The sequence below is a fragment of the Conger conger genome, chromosome 1, assembly GCF_963514075.1.
Source record: "Conger conger chromosome 1, fConCon1.1, whole genome shotgun sequence".
In the NCBI taxonomy this organism is placed as follows: domain Eukaryota; kingdom Metazoa; phylum Chordata; class Actinopteri; order Anguilliformes; family Congridae; genus Conger; species Conger conger.
Genome location: NC_083760.1, coordinates 87,329,790 through 87,350,615, shown reverse-complemented (window position 1 = coordinate 87,350,615; position 20,826 = coordinate 87,329,790). Strand labels below are relative to the sequence as shown.

The window sequence follows — 20,826 nt, the reverse complement described above, 5'->3', positions numbered from 1 at the left end:
TTCTGTCACTCAAGGGGGCTGTCGTGGACAAATTCCATGATTACCATATACGGCACCCAATTTACTGTACGTACGGATAATAATTCCTTCACATGTGTGCTTACCACAGCCGAGCTCAATATGATTTCCAAGTCCAGTATCGGCCTGGAAAGAACAATATTGATGCTAATCTACTGTTCAGAAAAGTGTCGGGGGAAGAGAAGGAAAAAGAAACACACACAAACAAACAAAGGGAAGCAAGTGAAGGTGCCAAGGCTGTGTTTCAAAAAAAGAAAAAGAAAATAAAAGCACAACTTGCTACAAATGTTGTAACTGTATTTATTTTTGAGGAAAAGGTACCAACAGTCGATGGGCAAACATGAAGTTGGGAAAAGGAATGAGAATAGTGAGATGTGTGTTGAATGGATCATGATCAAATGCTTTGTTTTTGATTTCGTCATAAGTATTGCTCCAATTCATAAAAAAAGAAAATTCACACCCTACACCATCGAGGAAAGGATCAACATGCACACTCTTGCCTCTCACCCTCCCTAAACTAATCATTTCCCCTCCTTCCCTGTAAGGTTGTGCTTGCGGGCGAGGCCAGGTTTCACAAGGCAGCAGGCATCCGGCTCATCATGGGGACTGGGCTGTTGAAGAAGGACTTGGTCCCCCTTAGCAGCAGCAATCTGCAGAAGGCGTTGCCTGGAGACAGGAAAGGAGGAGTGGGCGGGGGTCGGGGGTCAATGGAGATTAGTATCTACAATGGCATCCAGCAGCTAGTAGGTTGAGCCAGAGGGTCTACCAATCAAGAACTAACCAAGCCCACACCTGCTGGCCATGTACAGTGTGCTGGACATGGAGCAGGGATTTCACCTGAATGCCAAGATAACCTTTCATAACCTTTTTTCATTCACTGTTGAAATCCATGTTGTCATTATCAAACCACATTATCAAACCACTTTTTGAATGGAGGCCCAAATGAGGAGTTCAGAAGTATGCTGGAAGCCTTGCTGTCAGCTTCTTGAATGAATTGATCTGATCTCCAGAAACAATCTATGATTTCTTGCAGGAACTTTAAGCAGGCTAGAGAGGAATAGCTTCATTCGGTGATTCATTTTAATAACTTTTTTATGTTGCTTAGCCAAAGTCTAATTTATATACTGTGTTGTGAAGCATTGACAAGTTTTCTACTCTGTCAACTAAATACACTGACAGTGGACACACAGATGTTCAGAACAAAATACAGATTTGAAAAAAACACACCACACCATCATTGACCAAGAGACCGAAATCAGCCGCACAGCAAAAGCTGGCACCCTTGCATTCCAGCATGTTTTTGTCAATTTTCATCCACCTTCCCTGTAAAATAAATGTTTGGCAGGTTCTGTGTTTTCATTGTCAGTTTTTGTCTAAGTTGTTCGTGTTTCTGTGTATTCATTCCCTCTTTACTTACCGTAGTCTGTTTCCAGGTTGTTCCATTCATTCATTCATTTAATCTGTGTCTTGTTTCATGTCTCCGCCTTCCCAGTCCTTATATGTACTTCCTTCCTATCTGCCGTCATCGATTCCACGTGTCTCGTTCTGATCCGAGTTTAGTTGCGTGTATTTAAACCCATTTGTTTCTGTCTTTCGTAGCCAGATTGTTATGTGTCATGACCATACTCACCAGTGTTTATTTCTGTGCAGATTTCTGTTCTGATTCATCCTTCTGCATTGAGTTGATCCATAGTTTTTCGATCCTGTTTGGTTTATCGGTTTTTGTTTCTGGATTCTGTTTTTATTTGGACTGCCCGTGTGTTATCATCCCTTTGCCTGTGACATTGACGACATCTTGGATTACCCCCGCTATATCTGTTTGCCGTTGTACCGACCCCCTTGTTTGAATCTCGTTTACGAACCGCTTGATCTCTGTTGCTACGGCTTGCTGGTTAATAAACCCTGCCTGTCTACTCTGCTGCAAGGTTAATAAAGACTTTAAACTTACTCCTGTGGTCATGCTGCTGGGTCTATTGTTCTGGTCCCTGACAATGTTACAAATAAGGGAGAATTTCAGGTAAAGGACAGAAAACATAAGATACTCAGGCATATACCATGCTTTCCGGGTCATCACAAATTGGGTTTCAGGCTTTGGGAAGCCGTTGAATTCGGTCATGGTGGTGACAGTGTAGGCTCCCATGTGGTTGAACAACATCCATTCACCCTCCTGTGCCTCTGGCAGGCTGTAATCTTCCACAATCTGGTCGTGCCCATCACAGGTCTGTCCGTAGATGGTGCTGGGGTAGAAGCGCTCACCTGGCTTGCTTCTCTGCAGTGAGACAGGGATACATGAACTGAAGAGGACTCAAACACAACCTGGAACTGCAACAGTACATAATTACTTATGCAGACACACTCACAAATGATCTGGCACTGCAGATTGGCAGGGTTGCCAGGACTATAAAAGCAGCAAAACCAATGACAAACTTTGTGCTCGTACCTTGTGTGTACTTGGCAGGACATAGGCATAGGGGAAAATGACGCTTCCGAATGAAGTGTGGATGCCATCATTCACATAGTAACTAATAGTCTTACTGTTGGCCCCGTCTTCTTTGCCTATGGGAGTGAGAGGAGAGTTGGAGTTGAGAGCTGCATGAGAAGAAACAGGTGCCATCTTACAGGTGACCTTGCTCCACTTCATTACATTACATTACATTACATTACATTAATGGCATTCTTATCCAGAGCGACTTACAGTCGATAAGACTGAGCAGGAGACAATCCTCCCCTGGAGCAATGGAGGGTTAAGGGCCTTGTTCAAGGGCCCAACAGCTGTGCGGATCTTATTGTGGGTACACCGGGGATCGAACCACTGACCTTGCGGGTCCCAGGCATGTACCTTAACTACTGCATCTACCTTAACCACTACGCTACTACGCTACAGGCCGCCCAACTTCAGATCTCATGAAGTATGTTGTGTGTTCAGACTATGTGGAAACAGAACTGTGCCAGACTGGGGATAAGGCTTAATTACGGAGCAAACTCACCATCATAGGCCGACTTCTCCATGTCCACCCTCTTACCGATGATATTGACAGCCAGCGTGTAGGCTGATGATGGGAAGAAGCGACCCGGCTCGCTGATTATTTGGACTCCGGTGCTGACGGGGAAGTACTTGTCCAGTGTTTTGTTTATGTCAACCGCCATCTGGGAATGGGGATATCAGGGTCAGATCCAACAAAGGAACACTCTGAGTAACTCTTATAAGTGGTGATTGTCTAAGTCTGGCCCTGAACGGCAGCAGTAATGTTTGTTCTCACTTCTACCTGATTGTTAAATGACTGTCTGATCAAAGTCACTGATTGGCCAGAGACTCCACTCACCTGGCATTCAAGTTCAAAACCATTCCCTGTGTGGTGGTGAATAATAGAAACCAGCAGCAGTAGCAGAGTTTCAGAAAAATTACCTCCTTAAATAGAGAAATATTGGGAAGGCTAAACCCAGGGTATCCTCCACCAAGGTCCAGAAGGGTCATTTTGTAGCCAATCTTTGCCTGAAAAACAAGCAGCCATGAATGATTCTTTACATCCTTTACACAATACAGACTCCTACCACACACACAAGACCACAGCTCATCAAGCCACAGATGCTTCAGTGTCATAACCATGTAATCAGCTGTGACAAATCTCCAGTCCAGTCCTCGATAGTTACAACATCTACTGGTTTCTGGTGTGTCTCAGTACTTCAGTAATTTTAGTTGTGTACAGTATTAGCTAAAGACCCACACAAGGGCGTGGCTGCAAAATGTAACTTGATCGAAAGATCAGAAATTATGAGAACAGCCGCCCTTCTAGGCCTGGAATTTGAGATCGCTGATCTGATGGGTTTATTGTCAAAATGGTTACATTTACAGCATTGTATGGCATTTCCAACTGTAGCTGCCAACCGAGTGGAGCTTTTCACACGGTGCCAGGTGCTCACCGCCATGTCGAAGACGTCACGGGCATTTGTGATGGCCTTCGTGTAGGCCACTGGGGTCATGCAGTAGCTGCCCACGTGGAAGCTGACCCCGATGACGTCCAGCCCCAGCTTCTTTGCTTGCTTCAGGAGCTCCGGGCATCTCTCCAGCTTCGCCCCAAACTTTTTGCTCATTGTCAACATGGAACCCGAGTCATCCACGGCAATGCGGAGGAGCAGCCTGAGGAAGAGGAAAGGGTGGGAGGTCAAGGGTGAGTTTTTCCAAAGCAGATGCACAAATGTGGAAACTCAAAGTGTCTGCAGAGTATCGTTTTTACATTTGAAGCATCCATCTGTCCAAATATCTGACCAAATTTTTATCATCCATCTATTCACCACCCCAAATATCCATTCCATCCAAATGTCTGTATATCCAAATATTTATAATATCTATTACTCATCCATCTAAATATGCATCCATCAGTCTACCCATCCAAGCATCAGCCCGTCACACAGTGCAGTCTGTGAGTACTTTGAAAGTGGCACGGCTTCTGTTCTTTTGGCTCTGCGCTCCACCACATTGAATTTTAAATGAAACGAGGAAAATTGTGTTGAAGTGCAGATGGTCACCTTTAATTTGAGGGTGTTACCATCCACATCGGGTGATCCGTGTAGGAACCACATCCATTTTTATACAGTGTCCCTCCAATTTTAGGGGACCAACAGTAATTAGACAGTGTGGGGGAAATTCCAAGGAGGGAGGTCTTGCAAGCAACCTTTCCCGTTTAAAAGAACCCAGTTCTTTCACAGCAAGGAGAGTTTCAATAATACAAACTTTATTAACCCTATAACAAAGCATGGAGAATGCCTCACACCAATGTGAGAAAACACTCTAGATTTTAGCAGACAGGGTGTCTATTCTTATACCATTACACATCCTAAGTTGTCGCATGCATACATTACGGTGAAAGCCAATCATCTTCATACAGTGTTTCAGTATTTTTCCATCACGCGTTGTACTCCTGGGCCCACATCTGCTCCTTAAGTCATATAACATTTGTTTTGCAATTAACACACTGCTAAAGGTTACATTTATCATCTGTGGTTCCTCCTAGGCTGGTTAAGGAGGAACCGACCTTGGATGCGCTTCCTCCTCATTCTTTTCTATCATAACAAGCACCTGAGCGCACCCAACGATGGGAGGGTGTTCTGTCTTATCTCCTGAAGCCGCGGTCGAGCACTCATCCCTCCCTTACATTTTTGCTGGTTATCTGGGTGGAGTGCCAAGCAGAAAAGAGCAAAAATATATAGAAACCACTCACTTGGCATTTTCACAGCATTGGGCGATCTTAACAAGCTCGGCCTCGTTGTCAAAGGTCATCTTCTGGATCCCATGGGCAGTGGCGTATTTGAGGTTGGAGGGCTGCTTGATGGTGTTGGAATAGATGATCCTGCTGGGGTCCACCCCGAGAGACATCATGAGATGCATCTCATACTAAAAGCGGAGAGGGACAAAGGAAAAAACTGGCTCACAGGGCATCCCGAGTGGTTCAGATTAGGACAACAAATGTTGAACTGGAGTCCATTCCATGAATGAACTAGCACACTACTAATAAGCAAGCATGAGAACACACTCAGCCCACAATATCATTTGTATCCTGATACAGGGGTCAAAAAATATGTATTGAAAGAAAAAAGAAAAACACCCATTGCCTAAACTCGGAATAAAATATACATTTAAATCACTGCCATGTATAGCGTATCATGTAAACCAGGGCCGCCAAAACCTGTTCCTGGAGATCTACCGTCCTGTAGGTTTTCACTTCAACCCTAATTTGGCACACCTGATTCAACTAATACCTACTAAGTAGCTCAATGAGATCTGAAGCTGTTGAATGAGGTGTGGCTTTGTTAGGGTTGAAGTGAAAACGACAGGACGGTAGATCTCCAGGAACAGGTTTGGGCCGCCCTGATGTAAACAATGTCCTGAATAAGCAACCTGGAGCAAATATCAGTGTTTAATATGTGTAGCCGACATTTTGTTACATATTTACTAATTAGCCAGATAAAGCCCAGGTAATTGCTGAGAACACAATCATGCATACACTGACACACGTCTGGCTTGGGGTTAGTACCTTGCTGGCGCAGTCGAACCCTGTCCCCAGAGCGGCGAGCGTCCTGACAATGGGGCGGCTTGCGTTGCACTTGACAGCGTAGAAGGGCGTGACTCGAGGTATCTCACGTACCCACAACAGGTACCTCCTCATTACCTCCCCCAGGTCCGCCACGTAGAAGGCATCCTTGGCATCCTAGGGAACGGCGAAAGGGGACGTTGAGGACACCGAGCTCGAAACACAACAGACAGGCATCAACGCAGCGGCAGCAAGGCCGGACGCCAAACCATGGATCTCGAATTCTGGTGGAGAGAGATCTGCCCTTTCTGCAGTTTCAAATGCTTAACACTTGTGTTGTGTTAAGGGTCATACCTGCCAGTATGTTTAACAGCAGAGAAAACCCCCTAAATGATCTTTTCTCAACCTGAAATTTAATGAAAGTTGGTGATGAGTGACAGGTTGTTGTTTTTTTTGTTTTTTTTGGGGGGGGGGGGGGGGGGGGGGGGTAATTCAATTCAATTAAGCTGCTCTATTTTAAGGGTTTAGTGAAGGCTGTATACAACTTGTTTCCAAGACCTGACCAGCAGCCTTCCGGGACAGCTCAAACTCTCACCGACGCAGACAACGCCTTGATCCTCTGATCGATTAAGTCCTGGACAGAAGTCCCATCCTTCAGGAAGGTGAAGCCAAAGTCCTCTGGAGTGAAAGTGCTCATGGTTGCCAGTTTTTTTATTTGTTTCTTTTGAAGATGTTTCTATCTGTAAGGACAAGGGGAAAAGAAAACACCTCTGCTTATATGTTAACCCTTGTCAAAAATGACCCACCACTATGTTTAACAGCAGAGGAAAACCCCTTAAATGATCTTTTTTCAACTTGAAATTTGATGACAAGGTTTGTGATGAGTGACAGGTTGTTTCTTTCATGGAAAATAGATTTGCGGTTTAAAATTCAATTAAGCTGCTTTATTTGAAGGCATTTTCAGAATTATTTTTGTACGTTTGTATGTGTGTGTGCGTGCGAGGACATAACTATTTAAATGTTTTTAATCTCAGCAAATCTTTCCATTTTCACCACTGATCTCATTATTATTTTAAGTCTGCCTGGGCAGGGGCAGTGCTCTTGCGGACTAATAAAGATGGGTAGTTTCTCCACTAAAAACTTGAATTATTTGGTTGAGAAAAACAGATCACTAGGTGCTCAAAGAAAAGGCTGAAGAGCTCAGGAGAAATATGAGGTAATGAGCAGAAAAATACAGAGATGGTGCCAAGAGCGTAGTAAAAGAACTGGGAAAGTCGAACCATGTGGCAAGCCAAGACAAGCCACGCCCTGATGAAGGTTTTTGTTGCCAAACGCATTGGCGTCAGATGTTTTAATGAACCCTTATGGATATACCAGGTCTATAAGGTAATTTAACTCCTCCACGACGTTTATGTGCCTCGAACCTCACTTAAGTAAACCCAGTTCTACATTTTTTTCTGAATTATTTGGTTTGTGAAAAGGATCACATCATCTTGGCTCAAAGGTAAAAAGAAATTCCAGGAGCTGTGATTTTATATATTCAGGTTTATAAAGTGATGATCTCTTGTGACAACAATTGCTATGTCTTGTGCTTATAATATTCTAAGAATATAATTAAATATTTTCAGTCATTTGTCACTGACAACTAACCCATTTGTACAAACAATGCTGTGAAACCATTTTGCCTCTATTATTTCAAGTATTGTTTTTCAATCCTCCTTTCCTCAACTACCCCCACACGTCTGTGTTCGACAAAGCGCAAGGAAATGCAATGCGTCGTGATTTAATGGCATGATAAATGCGCATCATTCAGTAAAAGCAATGACAATAATGATCACAAGTCTCAGTAGTGATGTGTATTTAATTACTGAAATTAATTACTGAGTCACTGAATCTTCCATATGAATGCATTCTTCATGGCATGCAATGGCATGCTATTTCTGATTCTAATGTGGCTTAAGATGGTGCAAAATTCTTCTAAACATGATGCAACCCATTTTAAAAATCAATGTTGACTCATAGGTTTCCCAAATACAATATTTTAAATTATTCTGAAGTCATGTCACTGGGCAAAAATAACTGTGGTGAAACCCTTTTTTTTTGGCCATTGATGGCTTTCCATAACCTGTGTTCTTGCCTTTAAGCAGAAGCTTATGCTGTTAATCAATTGAAATAAAGCATGAAAAATCACTCACCTTATAAACACCATTCACAATGCCCTGACCAGCCGAGCTTGTAACTGTAACTATGGTACTGTTCCCGGCTGGGAGTGGCATTGAGGTAGTAGGCTACCTGTATTTATAGGCAGGGAATCGTTCTATACAAATTGCAGTGTCAGTGATATCTTGATATGGTTGGTATACACAAAAACAAGTGACCTCCTTTCCTTCACTTGTCTCCTCCTCTTTGGAACTATTCTGTCACTGTTTAAGAAGAAGAAAAGTACTGAGGTGTGTTGCATGCAATAGAAAGGCTACTTGTTGGCAAACATGCATTGTATAATACTTTGAGCTACGAACATAGAGCAGACAGTTTTATAATTTCCCTTTAAAATATAAGTATACTGTAGTTATCCAATTGTATTTATGAAATGTTGTCATGAATGTGGTTTTCATTTCCAGTCAGCTCACATATTTCGATAGCTGGTGTGTTAGAGTTTGAGTTGTTTTCTCTATGGGTAATGTCAGGTCTCAGCAAAAAATATTTTGCCAACAGCATTCTTCATTTGGGTGTGTACATACTAGGGCTGGATCAGAATAACAGAATGATTTTTTTTAAGAACCGTCAAAATGACAATTGTGTTTTTAACTCTATCACCCCTTTTCTTAACACAAGCTGGAAAATGACATACCCAAAATTAAATGGCTACTGTTCTTTAACTGTTCTTGTCTTCTGAAAGGTAACCCTTTGGGGTTTGTTTTCCACGAGTCAGAATTACTCTTGTTAATTTTTAAGTATTATTAAATCAAAGTTAAATCTCAAACACATTGGAAGTGGAAGATGTTTTTCTTTTTATGATTTTCCATTTTTGAGTGGATCCAGATTATTGTGGCAGTGCCTGGCACGCTCGTAGCCATAGCCAAAACACTTTCCCCTTTAAAATTTCATGACAATGTCACCAAAAATGAGCATTTTTTCCATGTAGTTTTCCAAAAAGGACATCTTATGAAGTATATAAATATAAAATACTGTATTTTGCTCATTAAATTATACAACACCTTTAATTCTGAAAAGAAGAACTTCCCCCCAACCTGTCACCCTCCCCCTACCTCTCCCTCTCAGGTCGAGAAGATTGTACAAAATCAGTACAATAATCACAATGATAACATCTTGTTTACTAATATATTCATTGAGAATCTTTGTCAAAAACTTGTCAATATGTAGGCATCACAAATTTGTTGTAAAACGTGAACTTTTTGGCATTAAAATCTCAAGAACAGTTTTTGCCGAAGTGTACCACTCTCAGTGTACGTATTGACAATGCTAAAATACTTCTCAATCGTTACTTCAACACCGTACTGCTAGCTGGTTGTAGGTTCAGCTGAAGTTATCCTGTATTTTTTCCTGACGGATGGGCATCACACATTTACTGGACAACAGGATTACCCATACTGGTCTTTGTACGTGGGCTCATCCTGCACCAGAGAGCCAATACAATATGTAGGTAATAGCATTTATATGTACAAGTACTTTTGTAGAAGTATGCAATAAAAACAACAACAATGATAATTCCTCCAGAGAACTTCTAAGTAAACAATGGACATTCTATGAACGTTTCTCCAAGTTTTCCAGATTTTCTGAATTACATTATAATGAATTTGGTCCGCTGGACACTTGTCATTGAAAGAACACTGACATCACCTTATTTTGTGTCGTATATGGATTTCCAAAATGTCGAGATGGTGAGATCCCCCCACGTTTGTTTTGCCACCCACATGTTACAAAATAAGGAACTGTTGTCGCTAAAGCAATGGCATCTTAAAATAGGTCATATGGATAGAATTGTGAGTTTTAACGCTTTCAAACTGTATCTCCTGTTACCACAATGATTGAATATTGCGCCGTTAAAAATGGAACGAAGACAAAAAAAACCTACACTGGCCCAGCCCTGGGCTTGTGAGACTTTGGCGACATTGGCTCAGGCGGTAAGATTGGTCGTCTGACAGTTGGAGGGTTACCGGTTAGATCCCCCACCCTGGGTGTGTTGAAATGTCCCTGAGCAAGACACCTCACCCACAAATGGTCCCCCTTCAGAATGATTAATTATCGCTTAAAGCTAGGGAGGGAATGTGGCACCAGGAGGGAAATATTAAGGTGCTGTCCACCAGGTGGCAGCACCGGCCCTATAGACAGGTGTGGCCACAGCTGTGATTGATTGTAATAGCCATAGTTGTGGCCAATTACCTCGTTACTTTTTCAGTGGGGAGAATTTTTGGGTTTAGAGAATTGGAGTGGTATGGACTGCTGCCTTTTGGGCAAGTGTTTGAGAGATTTCTTCTGTTTGGGTTGCCAGTTTTTGCCTTGTTTCATTTTATTAACTTTTGTTCCATTTTTGACAAATAAAAGGCTTCAAGCCTACCCTCCCCTTTGAGTTCTTCTGTCTGTTCACCACATGAGCAGTGGCCACCCCCAGCCCTGCATCACAGGGGTTAAATTATCGTTGTTATTTTTGTTTGCCATGCATCCATAAGTATGCCCACAGGGGGGCCCTCTTGTAACTCACCCAGGGTTGCCAAAATGGAGGCTTACAGAATCCATAAACTCATTAACATATGTGACCTGTTCTATCATGATCAGTCATAAGTCGTGAAGGCAAATTTCACATGAATCGTTTATGTAAAGCCTTTGGTTTAAAGTTTTCATCTTCATCTTGTGGAACAATATCTTGGCTTTCATAACCAGCATGTCTTAATTAATTTCAAATTTAGAGTAAAAATAACACGGAGTCCTGCATTATTTAGAGGCCAGCCAGCTTGTCAGCATTCACTAGTCACAAACAACCAAATTTACTTTCATGGTTGAAAATGTTGTGTTATTTGTTCTGTTTGGTTTCCTTGATTGGTTCTCGTTAGGTTGTGGCTCTTTTTTCCTTGCAAATGCCCCCTTATCAAACATTGTGACAACAACAGCATTTGGTTTTGTTTTGTTTTGTTTGTTTTTCCATGTGTGCATATCTTGATCTTATCAAAAACTGTTGTCCCGACAGCATTCATGCCTGTTAGGCTCCATAACATGTCATCTGAGGGATTTTGTTTTTTTTGTGTTAGCTGGTAAATGTTGCTTTATAAAGGATTTTGGTTAGTTTGTGGCTCTTCTTTCCATGGGTATAATCAGGTCACATATTTTTGTAGCTAGCAAATGCATCCCTATCAAAAACTTGTCGCATCTGCATTCTCTTCCTGTTTGGGTGTGTACATGCATACAGTGAGAGCATATCTTTGAGTGCAGTATTTTAGCCTTTGAGGAGAAATCCAGGCTTTGCGCATACACACAACCTGAAGTAAGTGGTTGGCATTTTATATAGTGCCTTTATCCAAAGCGCTGTACAATTGATGCTTCTCATTGACCCACTCACACACTAACGGCAATTGGCTGCCATGCAAGGCACCGACCAGCTCGTCAGGAGCATTTGGGGGTTAAGTGTCTTGCTCAGGGACACTTCGACACAGCCCAGGTGGGGGAATCAAACCGGCAACCCTCCAACTGCCAGACGACTGCTCTTACTGCCTGAGCCATGTCGCCCCTAGTTGTGTTGTAAACTATTATCCAAGCACGATTACCACTTTCGCTCACATTTTGGCAGTGGTGGGTTGGAGCCAACACGTTTCTTGATAAACCGGAGATCGTGGCAGTTCCCATGCACACCGTACATGCAATGGCATATATTATAATTATAGTTTCATAATTACTCTGAAGAACACTTTCAAACACGTTACAATCAGGTCACACGAATTGGCATGAACTAATGTAGTTGTTAACTATCTAACTACTGAAAAGTTAAGCTGTTTTTGTTTATGTATTAGTACATCATTAATACATGCTAACAACCATATGAGTTCATGCCAATTCATATTGGAATGAGAAAACAAGTTGATGTATTTGTTAATGGTCAACTAATTATACATTTGTAAGATGGAAATTATTAATAATAAAAAATTATTATCTGGCATTATCACTCAGGGCTGGTCAGCTTGCTGGCCTCCTCTGGTATTGTGGAATATGTGGCTGTAAAGTAATTTAACCGAGGAGCATGCACCATTAACCCACACTATCTCCGCACCCTTATGGCACGGATGGTGCAGTGGGTAGCACTGTCGCCTCACAGCAAGGAGGTCCTGGGTTCGAATCCTGGTCGGCCGGGGCCTCTCTGTGCGGAGTTTGCATGTTCTCTCCGTGTCTGCGTGGGTTTCTTCCGGGTACTCCGGTTTCCTCCCACAGTCCAAAGACATGCAGGTTAGGCTGATTGGAGAGTCTAAATTGCCCGTAGGTATGAGTGTGTGAGTGAATGGTGTGTGTGCCCTGTGATGGACTTCTTTACGGTACAGAGAGGTTGGGAGGAAATACTTCCTGCTAGGCCCTGACCTTCTCCTGAACCCCCCTTTATTGCTCTCTCCCTCTTTAAAGTCAGTTTAGATAATATTCATGTTTGGTATTATTCTGATTGTTTCAGTGCGACTGGTGCAATGGTTTTATTTCTGCAACAGCAAACCCTGGACATCATAACCAACCAGGAACCAGAGAGAAACTGTGTGGAGCTCTGCCCCAGTGAAAGCTATGTGCCTCAACCCCCCTGCATTTCCTGGGGAGGCGTGGCTCCAAATTACAGATGGGTGACCCATTTTTAGGGTTAACATCAAAGGCCAGATTTAGGATTTAAGGACAGTAAACTAAGCAATCTGGGAGAATGCAATCAGCCTCCCATGCACACAGTGCACGTAATTTCTACATACAGGGTGTCTGTAGCCAGACTCCCGTATGTAGCTTTTATTACCAGGTATGACTTTTAAGACTCCGTAATTTGGTTTCCGTTGTAATGTTTTGTGATTTGGAACTAGTATGTAATTACGTGTATGTAACCTGCCTGGTAAAATAAATTGTTAAAACTTGATCTGTTTGGTTTTCCTTACTGACACTTAATGTTACACAGGGAATGTGTGGTTTACCCCCTCAAACTGGTCTAGGGAGGATGATTATTTCCACTTACTAGACCTATGTTGGTAAATCCCTTGCCTCCGCATGGTAGTTCATTCATGTCGAGCACAGCCGTAGCTATGTTGGTCTGCTTGGGTCCCTAGGCTGTAAACAGATATACCAGAGAGTAGCTATTCCTGCGACCTCTGTAATGACTACAGATAGCTAGTCAGTTCGTGAGATGTGCACATAACGCGCGATGTGACATGCGGTGGTACCAGCAGAGGATTGTTCAGCGAGTTCTTCTCAGTACAGGATTCCTATAGCGATCAAGTCAAAATTATAAATAAGACATCCACTAAATGTGGATAAAAAATCTAAATTATTATTCTAAAATGGAGTCAGATAAACGAAGGTGAATATATTGGCCCTATTGTGGAGATTCTTGGTCAGCCCGGACCAGTAAAGAGCGGAAGGCAGAGTGGTACTCCTGTCTTTGTATCATGGTGTATTTATTGGCTGATCTAGACTCTCTGCATAGGGGCCACTAATTTTTAACCCTATTAGTATTCTTTCAGCAACACCAGAAGGACGAGCACGCTGATACCTTCAGCCCTCGCTAAATTCCGTCGTTGGGTTAGCGTGGGGTTTTACACATTTATCCCATGGTTTGCTAAATTATAAATATTAATGTATTAGTTAGGAGTTAAGAAACACAAAATTAATTGAATGCTTAATTAATGCATTTGTTAATAATTCATTCAAGTTAACAACTACATTGGTTAATGGCAATTCATGTACCTGATTATAAAGTGTTACCAATATTCTATCAATGTTTCTCCAATTTAGCATGTTTTTGGGACTAATCACTCTGGGTTTGTTCAATGGACCCTTCTCGTGATAATGATATCGACTTTTCTGCGATTCATGTCATGTGCAGAGTTCCAAAACACATAATTGTTCCCAACCCTGCTTCCTGCCATTGGATAACAATTTTTTTATTTATCTTTTTTTTACTTTGACTGTGATTACAGTACCCATACGTTTAATGTACCTCACCTAATGCCTTAGCTCAATTCTGGGGTACTTTTCCCTCCCCTGCTGCCCACTAAGTTTCACGTGATGCCGTCACTCACCCCCATGTCGAAGACACGTTGGGCGTCTGAGATGGCCTGGCTGTAGGCCTCTGGTTCATGGAAGCTAACCCCGATGACGTCGAGGCCCAGCTCCCACACCAGCTCCAGGAGCAGGCAGCTGCTCTTCACTGTTTCCCCGTATTTTGCGTTCCCCCTGGTACGCCACCTTTGAGTCCCCCTGCCGATGCACAGCATCTGCCTGAGAAAGAGGAAGGAGGGGCAGGTAGATTTTTCAAAGCAGATTACATTACATTACATTACATTAATGGCATTTGGCAGACGCTCTTATCCAGAGCAACATACAGTTGATTAGACGAAGCAGGAGACAATCCTCCCCTGGAACAATGCAGGGTTAAGGGCCTTGCTCAAGGGCCCAACGGCTGTGTGGATCTTATTGTGGGTACACCGGGGATCGAACCACCAACCTTGCGGGTCCCAGTCATGTACCTGAACCACTACGCTACAGGCCGCCCTACAGGCGCCCAACTACAGCTGCCAGACACTCGCCCCCTTGTAAAAGAGGATGCGGGCATCTGTGATGGCCTTTGTGTAGGCCTTGGGGTTTTTGCAGGCGCTGCCCATGTGGAAGCTGACCCCGATGATGTCCAGGGCTAGACCACTTCAGGAGGAGCTAGCCCGTTTTTCCAAAGCAGATGCACTATCAGTATGGAAACTGAAGTGTCTGCAGGACATTGTTTATGTCTGCATTTATATAGCGCTGTACAATTGCTGCTTCTCGTTCATCCATTTACACACACACCAAAGGGAATTGGCTGCCATGCAAGGCACAAACCCACTTGACAGGAGTACTTGGGGGTTAGGTGTCTTGCTCAGGGACACTTTGACACACCCAGGCAGGATCGCACCAGCAACTATGCCTTACCGACTGCCAGACTGCTCTTACATCCGGAGCCAATGTCACCCCGGTTGAAAGCATCCAACCATCCAAATATCTATCCACCCATCTAAAGTTCTATTATCCATCCATCAATCCAGACTGGGTCACACACACTAGTCTCTAGAGTTTGCAAAGAATGGTGCAAAAAAAAAGGTTTAAAAAGAAATCCAATGAGTAGCAGTTCTGCAGACAGAAATGCCTTGTTCATGAGCAATGTCAGAGGAGAATAGCCAGACTGGTCAAACCTGACAGGAAGGTGACAGTAACGCAAATGATTACACATTACAACAGTGGTGTGCCGAAGAGCATCTCTGAACACACAACGCTTCATAACTCTGAGTGGATAGGCTACCGCATTAGAAGTCTTAAAAAGTCTAATAAATACCTAATAAAGTGCTCGGTGAGTGTAAGGCCATGTGGCCCGGATCTAGCTGGCCCTTAGCAGCCTTTATGGGCCTATTTCGGGGGTGGAGGCTTGTACAAAGATTGCCCGGGGTGTTTTTAATAAGGTTAATATCACCTGCGTGAGAGTCTGGCCTGGAAGAGAGTTCATGGCCGTTGGCCCTGGTATGTGAGACATGTAGTCGAGCCTATAGGTGAGGTTTCCATTTCCTGCTTTGTCACTGTGAGTGTGAACGGAACAACATGACATGAAACAAACATAAATCATGACATAACAACTATAACATGAATAAACTATATAATGTGACATGACAAGACTAGGAAATAACAAGAACTAAGACAGAGTCTGAATATTTTATTTTCAGCTTGTCCTACAAGTGATACCGTCATACAACAACATAGAGTGAGCAATCTTGATAAGCTTACAGGACCATACAGGTTTGAGCTCTAGCTAATGTGGCACAGGTTCTTGCGTCGATGGGCTCGATGAAATGCAACTGAACCTGGTTCATGATTGAGAGCTGCAGGCATATACGTGAGGCAACATGTAATGTGTGTGGAGGGGGGGGGGGGGTTGTGCAACATGGGGAACATAGAACAGCACTTTGTGTGTATTTCACTAGTTATGGATGGTGATGCTTTAACTTGTGGAAGAGCCTATGCACTTGTAAATCGCTTTGGATTAAAAGCGTCTGCCAAATTACTAAAATGTAAAATGTAAAATGTAACATTCTTTGGACTGATGCGAGTAAAATTTTTTTTTTCAGGTCTAGTGGTCACCGACAATACGTCAGACGACCCCCAGGTACTGAATTCAGGCCACAGTACAGCGTAAAAATAATGGTATGGGGATGTTTTCATACTACAGTGTTGGGTTCGTATACCAGGGATCATGGATCAGTTTGAATACGTCAAAATACTTGAAGAGATGATGTTGCCATATGCAAAAGAGGAAATGCCCCTGAAATGGGTGTTTCAACAAGACCACGACCCCAAACACATGAGTAAGCAAGGAACATCAAACAAGGATTGAGGTAATAGAGTGGCCAGCTCAATCCCCCGACCTCAACCCCATTGAAAATTTGGGGTGACATTCAAAATCCAGTTTCTGAAGCAAAACTTCACAGGAACCAAGCAGGCCTTGGGTCTTGCTCAAGGGCCCAACAGTTGTGTGGATACCCGGGGATCGAACTACTGATCTTGCGGGTCCCAGTCATGTACCTTAACCACTCCGCTAGTTTCTTCATCCTGGCCTGAAATACCTGTTTCTAGGTGAAGTTGGTTGACTCGATGCAACACAGATGCGCAGCAGTCATAAAAAACAATGGTTTTGCAAATAAATATTAGTTCAGTAATTTAAAGTGAAGTTAAATCTTGAGAAATGTCTTCAGTTTATACAGTAATGCTTGAGTTTGATGTGAAAAATGTCGACACTGCCATTTCTTTGAACAGATTAATATTCCTTTTCTTTGCTTCCTGTAAAAGAATAATGCAGACTTGATAAAATGTGTTAATGCTTTGATTTGGAATTAAATGTGTAATGTTCCACTACATTTAAAACGTGGAACTAAAAGCTATTAAAAAATAGTTGCACTTTATTCACTTTTTTTAACACTAGGACTCGGAACCATACTTTCCTCTAGGGTCCTCATTGCACTTGTCCCTGTGTTTGATTTGCACTTCATTGTATGCCACTCTGAATAAGAGCATCTGCTAAATGCCTGTAATGTAATGTAAAGTAGCCACACAGGCAATTTTCACTACAAAGGCAACTTTTGGCCCCCCTGTTCTTCAGGACTCAGGCCTTCTTTTCCCACAATTGTCACAATTGTCTCCTAATTTGTTCGGATCAATTAATCTCCCCACAGACACATTATATAAAGGCTTAGAGGTTTGACACATCGTGTGATCAGATATACACTCCTGTATACCACTGTTGCAGTGTTTGGTTATATGCCAAGTCACATATGCTGCCCAATGAAAAGTTATTACGCCTACAGCATTCGCTGCCTGTTGAAACTAGTAACACATGCTTTGCTGTGTATCGTAACTGTCAACTGTCAACACTCTGGCAACTGTCAACCTGTTAACACTCTCGCCTCCCTCCCCTTGCTTTCCCCTGTCACCTCTGGCAGCAGCACACCTGGATGATTGTATAACATAACTACGTATCTAGTTTACTAATAAATTGATCGAGGTCCATTGATTTAAGTTTTAGTGAAAGTGTGTCAAACACTATCCCTAACTCCTCCACCATCAGTGTCTTCCATAAACCAGACATCCATATATACCTTCAATTTACTGTCATGTTTTTACCGATTTTAGCATTATTTTATTTTTTTACGGGGAAGGTGCACAATGATATATATTTTTTCAATGTGAATCAATGTATAGCTGCCAGCTTTTTCCGAGGGGTGGGGGCCTCAGTTCTGCGACTTGACTCTTTCAAGGACCGGTTACTTGGTCAAAGCGCAGACTCTGAGCTTTTATTAAAGGGTATTTTCATAAATTTTGGTTTCACCAAATTACAGCACTTTTTATATGTACTGTAATCCCCCATTTCAATGTTCGAGACAAATTAAATTAAAAGAGTCATGACATTATGAATTTGGTTGCATATCCTGGTCCTGGACAAACTGTGTATACAGAGACGTTGTGTGTGGTCATTCTGACCCCAGGCTCTGTATAGCTGAATAAAATATATACAATATATAACCCGTTCATTTTAATATCTGTCATGTCAAGATGTTTATATTTCAATCATTTTAATAATTTTGTGTTGGTTTAAACTGACCTCAAACATAAAAGGCATCATAAAATGTCAACATAATATGACTTAATAAGACACCTATTGAAGGAAAATGTACTCTTATAATCCCAGGAATTTCAAACAATTTCTGCCTTCATTTACTTTTATATGAAAACTATTTCTAATTGGAACTAGACTGACACTAAATGTATCATACGAGATTGGAACCTGAGAACAACTGACTGAGGTGAAATATTGACTGAAGCCTTGAGCAACACATAAGTGATTAATTTGATAGCACTTAAGAAAATAAATGACAAACAATGCACAGAATTTACTCTTGCTTAATACACTCTCTCCCCACTCACTCTCTCCCCACTCACTTGTCAAAAATCAGCATTGCAACCCTGTCATTTCCCCCTACGTCCACGTAGTGGCAAGTGGCAAGTTTAGAATCTGAGAAAAACTACTGACCAAAAAACGGAAATATTGACTGACGCCTTGAGCGACACGTAAGTGTTTTATCTGACAGTACTTAAGAAACTAAATTACCAACCATGTATAGTATTTCCTCTTGCTTAATAAACACTCCCCCAGGCAGATTTTATCTGCTCTGCTGCTCACAGGAGAGTAACAGCACCACCTCCTGGTGAAGAGGATGAATTTAACAGGGCTTCAGATAAGTAATGAACTCACCGCATCCAGCAGTGCTTCTCAAACTCAGTCCCGTGGGACCACTGTGGATGAAGGTTTTTGTTCCAACCAAAATTGTTTTAAACTATTAGTTTTCTTAATCACACTTTTCATGTTTTGAGGAATTATTTACCCACAGAACTGCAGGTTTGCCTCTCCTGGACTGTAACCTTGTCTCAGTGGAGAAGTTTGCACACCCCCACGACTCCCCTCAGAGCAAAGCCAGTGGGAGTTTATACCCCCGGCAGGTTAAATCAAACTGGAAAGGCAAAGGATTGGAGGCAGATAAAGCAGTCTCGGGTCCTCTGGGTTGAGCGTGGGGTTACATACCCCACCCCCAAGGAAGAATTTAACTTTTTTACATTTTACTTTCTTGTCATTTGGCAGACGCTTTTAATCCAATGCGATTTACAAGTGCATAGGTTCTTCCACAAGTTAAAAACACCAAATCCATAAGTAGCAAAACCCCAAAGTAGCTGTTCTACACAAAAAGACATAATAGTCATTGCAATACTTTTTTATTTTTTTCAAGGGTTAGGGATAGAAGAGGGATATCAGAAGGGAGGGCGGCACGGATGGCGCAGTGGGTAGCACTGCCGCCTCACAGCAAGGAGGTCCTGGGTTCGAATCCCCGTCGGCCGGGGCCTCTCTGTGTGTCCTATACCTTAGGAGGGAGGACTAAGGTATAGTCTGAAAAGCTGTTTTTAGTCTGCGTGGAAATATGGAGAGGGATTCTGTGGTCTTGACAGTGGTAGGCAAGTCATTCCACCACAGAGGAACCAGAATGGAAAACAGGTGTGAACGTGCAGCTCGACCACCTGGTGCTTGTAATGAGGGAACCAGAAGGCGACCAGAGCTGGCAGACCAAAGTGGTCTTGCTGGGGCATAGGGAGCAATTCAAGATTGTATGTAAAGGGGGGCAGTCCCCTTAGCAGCCTGGAATGCCAACACTAGCACCTTGAAGCGGCCTTGAAGATAGTGCTTGGCCGGCTGGTCTCCTTACTGCAGCAGGACAGGAAAGCAGAGGGAGGGTCACTCGAACTCAGGATCTACAATGGCTTTCAAGCCCACAGCTATGGTCACCACAACAAACATTCTCATCCTTTGCTGCAGGGACGACATGGCTCAGCCGGAAGGGCAGTTGTCGGGCAGTTGGAGGGTTGCCGGTTCGATCCCCTGCCTGGGCTGTGTCGAAGTGTCCTTGAGCAAGACACCTAACCCCCACATTCTCCTGACGACCTGGTCGGTGCCTTGCATGGCAGCCAATCGCCGTGAGTGTGTGTATGAATGGGTCAATGAGAAGCATCAATTGTACAGTGCTTTGGATAAAGGCGCTATATAAATGCCAACCATTTACCATTTACTGCAAAGGCAGTCAATATGTTACATTTTTAATGGCAGTTTTTCCCTTTTGCATAATTGATACATATCCATTGGAGCAACAGGGACAGCTGATAAGCGGCTGGTTTCGTGCCTGATACACGCTTACGCACTTCCTGTTTGCGGTGTTGGTGGTGTTGTGTGTCATTGACGTATATATGTCTATGGTTGTGTGTTTGCAAGGAATGAAGGAGACTGAATCGGAGGCTAATATCAGAGGTTTGCGTTTCAAAAGCTCATTCTATAAATGTGGAAATCTTTGTTGCTGTTAGGGGACAGAGAGGGAAGTTCCCCCTTTTTTTCTCGTTTCGTTAACACTTGGCTGCATGCCGGTTAGATAATCAGACCATATTGTTTTCGGTTTTTTTTGTTTTTTTGCGGGGTTTCGTC

General features: G+C 42.8%; 1 protein-coding gene across 1 annotated transcript; it reads right to left on the bottom strand.

The window, feature by feature from the left end:
* Positions 1-328: 328 nt before the first annotated feature.
* LOC133129494 (ornithine decarboxylase 1-like) lies at positions 329-8,309 on the bottom strand. The gene is made up of 10 exons (XM_061243636.1): positions 8,243-8,309; positions 6,643-6,787; positions 6,051-6,224; positions 5,238-5,410; positions 3,940-4,156; positions 3,425-3,511; positions 3,006-3,165; positions 2,459-2,574; positions 2,073-2,287; positions 329-684 (listed from the first exon to the last, which is right to left on the bottom strand). The coding sequence occupies exons 2-10, from the start codon at positions 6,742-6,744 to the stop codon at positions 540-542; spliced, it is 1,389 nt and encodes a 462-aa protein (XP_061099620.1). The 5' UTR covers positions 6,745-6,787; positions 8,243-8,309; the 3' UTR covers positions 329-539.
* Between the last annotated feature and the right edge of the window lie 12,517 nt (positions 8,310-20,826).